The sequence below is a fragment of the Sphaerodactylus townsendi genome, linkage group LG02, assembly GCF_021028975.2.
Source record: "Sphaerodactylus townsendi isolate TG3544 linkage group LG02, MPM_Stown_v2.3, whole genome shotgun sequence".
In the NCBI taxonomy this organism is placed as follows: Eukaryota; Metazoa; Chordata; class Lepidosauria; order Squamata; family Sphaerodactylidae; genus Sphaerodactylus; species Sphaerodactylus townsendi.
The window spans coordinates 70238788-70245556 of NC_059426.1; the positions used below are offsets into that span (position 1 = coordinate 70238788).

General features: G+C 45.0%; 1 protein-coding gene across 1 annotated transcript; it reads left to right on the top strand.

The window, feature by feature from the left end:
• Window positions 1–1191: 1191 nt before the first annotated feature.
• On the top strand, window positions 1192–2181 carry LOC125426273 (olfactory receptor 5AS1-like). Its single transcript, XM_048484534.1, has one exon. It carries the CDS (start codon window positions 1192–1194, stop codon window positions 2179–2181), a length of 990 nt encoding a protein of 329 aa, XP_048340491.1.
• Window positions 2182–6769: the final 4588 nt, after the last annotated feature.

Below are 6769 nucleotides of genomic sequence, written 5' to 3' on the forward strand. Positions count from 1 at the left end.
CCTGACGGAACAGATCCATCTTACAGGCCCTGTGAAATTGTGCTAAGTCTTGCAGGGCCTGGGTCTCATTTGGCAGAGCATTATACCAGACTGGGTCCAGAGCTGCAAAAACACTGGTCTTGGTTGAGAGCAGTCAGATAGCTTTTGGGCCAGAGATCACAACTGAGTTGGTATTTTCTGAGTGTAGAGCTTTTGGGGGAACATATTGGAAGAGGCCCCAAACCATTTAAGGCTGTAAAGGTTAGTAGCAGAACCATGAACCTGATTTGGTACTCCATCCAGAGCTAATACAGCTGGCAGAGCACTGGCCGGATATGTGCCCACCATAGTGTCCTAGTGAGGACCAAAGCCACCACATTTTGCACCAGCTGGAGTTTTAAAGCAGCCTTAAGAGCAGCCCTGTGCAGAGAGAGTTGCAGTAATCTAACCTAGAGGTGACCACTGCATGGATCACAGTAACTCAAAGTCAGGTTGAGATAGCAGCCTTGCTTGGTGAAGAAGATAAAATGCCAGATGGGCATTTTATCTTCTTCACACACCAAGTGGCATGCTGAGATTCTGTCTCCAATTGCTACCCTATTTTGTCAGCTGAAATTCTCCATAAGATCCAATGCTTAATATACATGTCCTAACTGGGACTCTATATGAAGAAGGCAGTGGGGAAGAGGAGGGCATAGCTGCATATGAAGCCAGCATTCTTGTTCTGCCTTTTAATGTTCAGGTGGCATGCAAGAGAGGGGAAGGAAGGGGAGGGTCCCGGCAGCTGGACATGGCCCACCCACCCTAGCAGAGGGAGGGGAGGGAGTGGCATGCAAGGGAAGGGGAGTGAGAGAGGGGAGGGAGTGAGGGGTGACTTACAAAGGAGGGGAGGGAGGGGAGGGGGCCTGGCATCTGGACCTGCCCCACCCACCCTAGTGGAGAGAGGTGGAGGAGAGTAAATGAGTGAGGGGTGGCATGCAAGAGAGGGGAAGGAAGGGGAGGGTCCCGGCAGCTGGACATGGCCCACCCACCCTAGCGGAGGGAGGGGGAGAGAGTAGCATGCAAGGGAAGGGGAGGGAGGTTCATCATGGGTCGTTTCATAATGTGTAAATCAACTCTTTTCATGTTACAGAAGACGTCTGAAGAAAAACAGCTTTTAAAGCTATTTCAATTCAATTAATTTCTCCTTAACTGCCTCTGAAGTAATCCAAAATGGAAGCAGAAGACACAGCCAAGGGGAACCATACCACAGTGACTGAGTTCATTCTCTTTGGTTTCACAGATCATAAAGAGGTACAGGTAGTCCTCTTTGTCCTCTTCCTAGTCATCTATATTGCCACTTTCATGGGGAACATTGGCATCATCATTCTAATCTGGATCAGTCCAAGTCTTCACACTCCAATGTACTTTTTCCTGAACAACCTGGCCTTCCTTGACCTCAGTTATTCTTCTGCCATTACTCCCAAAATGCTGGTCAATTTCTTAACAGGAAGGAAAACCATTTCACTTGCAGGATGTATTGTGCAAATGTATTTGTTTGCTTCCTTTGCAGATGCAGAGTGCCTCCTGCTAGCTGCAATGGCATATGACCGTTACATGGCCATTTGTAATCCACTGCTCTATCCAGTTCTCATGTCCCGCAAGGTTTGTGCATGGCTGGTAGCTGGCTCTTATCTCACCGGCAGCATGAGCTCATTGGTACATACGTATTATACCTTCCATCTTTCCTTCTGCAGTTCCAATGTCATTAACCATTTCTTCTGTGACATCCCTCCATTATTAGCTCTCTCTTGCACCAATACTCATATCAATGAAATCCTTCTCTTTGCCCTGTGTGGCTTGATACAATCAAGCACCTTCTTGGTCATCTTGATCTCTTATGCTTATATCCTTTGCACAGTCCTGAGGATACAGTCTGTCCAAGGCCGCCACAAAGCTTTTTCAACTTGTACTTCCCACTTGACAGCTGTTGTCTTTTATTATGGAGCGCTTCTCTTTACCTATTTGCGGCCAAGCTCCAGCTATGCCTTGGACACAGACAAAATAATCTCAGTGTTCTATACTATGGTGTTTCCCATGGTGAACCCTTTGATCTACAGCTTGAGGAATGAAGAAGTGAAGGATACCCTCAAGAGAATATTGCAGAGAAAAGTGGTGGCGCTCAGAAGGAATGGAGATTGCTCTCAGTGCATTAGACAATAAAATGGAGTTTCTGTTTTGCCAATTTTTGTATGGCACTACTCACAAATGTGGGCTTGAAGTAATGGAACCCCAACAACTACCGTATATACTCACATATAAGTCGAATTTTTCAGCACATTTTTTGCCCCCCTCAACTTATATACGAGTGAGGTGTATTTTAAAAAATATTTTAGGGTTTTTATTTTGTGGTCCGGCAGGGGGTGCAGTTTTTAGGCTAGTGGCACCAAAATTTCAGGCTATCATCAAGTGACACTCCCGATGATACCAGCCAGGTTGGGTAAAGTTTGGCTCAGGGAGTCAAAAGTTATGGACCCCCAAAGGGGGTGCCCCCATCCCCCATTGTTTCCAATGGGAGCTAATAGTAGATCGGGCTACATTTTGAGGGTCCGTAACTTTGGACCCCTTGAACCAAACTTCACTAAACCTGGGTGGTATCATCAGGATAATCACATGCTGATACCAGCCAGGTTTGGTGATATTTGGTTCAGGGGGTCCAAAGTTATGGATCCCCAAAGTGGGTGCTCCCATCCCCCATTGTTTCCAATGGAAGCTAATAGTAGATGGGGCTACCCTTTTGAGGGTCCATAACTTTGGACCCTCTGAACCAAACTTCACCAAACCTGGGTGGTATCATCAGGAGGGTCTCCTAACAATACTCTGAAATGTTGGTACTGCTAACATAAACATTCCTCCCCTGACCAAACATCCAGTTTTGAAGGATTTTAACTCTTGTGTTTTAGCTTGGTTGCTAATTGAGCCAAGGTTTTTGTACTTTTAAAGTTATTGTTGAGATCATATTGTTTTTGTTGACCCTCTTTTCCACTTACAGAGCTAGTTTACTGTTTTTCTTTGAAATAAATATTCAAAAACATTAAATCTACTGATGCCTCAATTAATGTAATTTTATTGGTATCTATTTTTATTTTTGAAATTTACCAGTAGCTGCTGCGTTTCCCACCCTCGACTTATATGCGAGTCAATAAGTTTTCCCAGTTTTTTGTGGTAAAATTAGGTGCCTTGACTTATATGTGGGTTGACTTATACACAAGTATATATGGTATTCATCCAAAAATAGCAAGACAGAACAACAGCTTGTCCAAATAAACATGTTCAGAGTGGAAGAGCTTTGATGAGTGTGCAGAACAATTGCCTGCGGAACAGCTTTCAATGTAGGGAGCTATAATATACAAAGGAGAGTTCAGAGCACAAGAAATCCTTGTATATATACCTGGGTGCTCATGGATTTCATGACTTCAGACTATGGCATTCCAGATCTAGAATTCAACTGTGATAGTGGTGTCACCTATGATAAAAATGGAAGTGGGGATCTTCTTGCTAAAATGTAAAAACTGTTATTGGCAAGCTGCGATAATTAAATGTATTTCAAATTATAGAATTAAAATGAATGTATTTCAGCAAATTATATAGTTTAAACTGTTAAATTTTTCAACCGATGGTATCATCTTTGTGCCCTGTTAACGAGAACTCAGTAGTATTTGCTAATCCTTAGGTTTAGTTCAGCCAGACTAGCTTTGCATTTTATCTGAACTGGGTGAACATTCCATGGCGTTGATTTCTGAAAGTGCTGTTGTTACCATGATATTAATGCAAACTGGACAAAGCTGGGGCTGACTGGAATGTTCTCCACCAGAAAAAAATTAGAAGGAAAAGAGGAACTTTACAGAGGGCTTAAAGGGTTTGCTTAAAGGTTCCTCAAGGGTTTCTTTTTATGCTTTTTGCTGGGTTGGCATTCCCAATCTACAAACATTTCATCCCATTTTTGCCTTAAAATTATCCGTTTTAAAGGACAGTGATATCATGTAGCAGATTCAGCTGTGACATTACTGAAAACCAACAATTCTAGTACTGATGTAGTGGTTAGGAGCAGGTAGACTCTAATCTGGAAAATCAGGTTTGATTTCCCACTCTTCCATATGAGTGGTGGACTCTTATCTGGTGAACTGGATTTGTTTCTCCGCTTCTGCACATGAAGCTTGTTGGGTGACCTTGGGCTAGTCACAGTTCTTCAGAACTCTCTCAGCCCAACCTAGCTCATAAGGTTCCTGTTGTGGGGAGAGCAGTGACGAAGGGAGGGGAAACTGCATCTGAGACATGAACTGCCTGCATGCCCCCTCCTTCCCTGCCCCGACAGGCCCCCGACCCCACCCTTAACACGTGTCTGCAGTGGCAGTGCCCGGGGCGAGCCGCCCCAGATGTCCCCATTGCAGCTCTGCCTCTGGGGGAGAGGAAGGGAAGGAGTTTGTAAGCAGCTTTGAGACTCCTTACAGTTCAGAAAAGTGAGATATAAATCCAAACTCTTTTTCTTCTTTCTAATCTAATTCAGAGTAAGGGGGATGTCTAATTATGAAAAAGTATCTGCTTTCAGAGTTAGGTTTATTTGCCCTTATTAATGTCATGACACAGTCAAATCTGATATGATAACATGGTGAAGCGCAATATGGAGAAAAAATGCTGATTGAGATGCAGCTGATTGGAGTTGCAAAATAGCTCACTGTGTAGTTGTTATTGGAAACCCATCTACAGGAGATGATTTTCTTGAATGTGGGCAAAATGCCTTCTTTCTGGCTGCTCCCCATGAAGAAACTCCCCAAAAATCAACCCAGTGGTGATTACTGCAGGAAGGAAGAACTGACAGTTGGATCCAATGAACATTTCTGCTGAAGAAAGGGGATGAAGGGTATGAATTTGCTAATTCATCCTTCTCACAGCATACCTCCACCCCCACCCCCGATGTTACAGGGGATCCCTTATCCCACAGAAGCAGCATTAAAAGCATTTGAAGCTGAAATGGGAGGACGGAGATGGGAAAATTACACTCAGTCAATCAGTGGAGATTCTTCTGTTGGTGGAGATTTCCTAACCCTAAATCACAAAAAAGTCACCATGATTTGGCTTAGTGCTGCACACAGTACAATAATTTGCATAGTAATCAGGAATACACATTGAAAATAAGAACCAGCATTTATTTGATATTTCCATAAAGGATGGAGCCAAGTCTGCACTTGCAGCACAGTTTTTATTGGCATGTGAATCTCCTGAATGTGCACTGGGACACTGCAAACAGTTGTGCTGCTACCCAAGATGTAGACACAGTCTCTCAATAAAGTGGGGAACATTAGCTCAGAGCATACTGATTCTTAATATTATGAGAGGCTGGGTAGGAAATGTTTAGTACAAATGTATACTAAGGTCAGCTCTTGGAAGAAATCCACAGAGAGGAATATAATGCAAATTTGACAGTCTTTATTGTAGGGATAAGGGGTTCACAAGCACTTGGTTCAATGCAGCAAACACACACACACACACACACACACACACACACACACACACACACACAGAGAGAGAGAGAGAGAGAGAGAGAGAGAGAGAGAGAGAGAGAGAGAGAATTCCCAAGATATAAATAGGTTGGAAAATAGGTCTGGAATAGAGATGGGTATGGGGTATATGGGTAATATGACCTGATGATGATGGGAAGAAGATCCAGGGTTCAGAGGCAAACAGCCAGTGTCTGGTTCCAGGGGGCAATGCTTTGGACACAGCAACAAAGATGGAAAGGTGTCAATGACTCTGAGCTATTGGACCTTTGGAGGGTGGGGCATTTATAGGATGAAGGACCACCTCTAGGAGGTGTCTGGATGACCCCGGGGATATTTCAGGAGGGCTTTGATCGTTGAGGACAAAGATTTGGGATGTGCAAGATGGAAATTGAGAGGAGAAGGGTGATTAAGAGTAATGGGAGAGACATTAAGTGGATTGGTGTAGAGGGGAGTTGTCTACCTGGATAGGTAGTTGATGAAATTACAGTAGAGAGACAATAGAATGCAAACTAAGTCAGTCAGGAGAAGTTAGTCATAGAAGGAAGTATCTGGGTTAAGACAATCAGGGGAGGTAATGCAATCAGGGGTCCTTTTGTGTCTGGAATAGACATGGAGATGAGGACCCATCTTGCGGGGCAGTTGTATTGTGCTGAGGGTACACCCTTCCTTGGGTGTAGAGCTGAGAATGCATTGTTATGGAAAGCAGGCTGAGAGCATGGGAGAACAAAGGAGTTTCTGGAAGGTTCTTGTAGGCAGACATGGCCATCTTAGTTCTGCAATGCCAGTCTCGCCTTTTAGACTAGCAAATTGGTAGGGATATTTGGAAACAAGCACTATGCCCCTCCTCTATGCCAGGGCGGTGAGATAACAGTGCTCTCCAAATTGTGACCATTGTGTGGTTTTATACTGCATGTACTCCACAACAGTATACAGTAAGGCCCTTTCCGCACAGCAGAAAGGGCTCCCCTGCACCGGCAGGAATTCTGCTGATGGAGGGGTGGGGGCCGTTCGCATGGGAGCATGGGAGCGGCCCCCGCAGAGGCCGGCACCGGAGAGGCGGCTCTGCACGGAACCACCTCTTCCCCGTCCCTCTCCCACTCACCTCGTCGCCTTCGTCGCCCTGCTGGCCTCCCAAGACCCACCCACGCTGCCCTCCAACCTCCAGAGGTCGGAGGACAGCGAGGGAGGGTCTTAGGAGGCCAGCAGGGCGATGAAGGCGACGAGGTGAGTGGGAGAGGGACAGGGAAAAC

What these genes read in the sequence shown, in the direction of transcription:
- LOC125426273 (XM_048484534.1), top strand. Translation starts at nt 1,192, where the DNA reads ATGGAAGCAGAAGACACAGCCAAGGGGAACCATACCACAGTGACTGAG.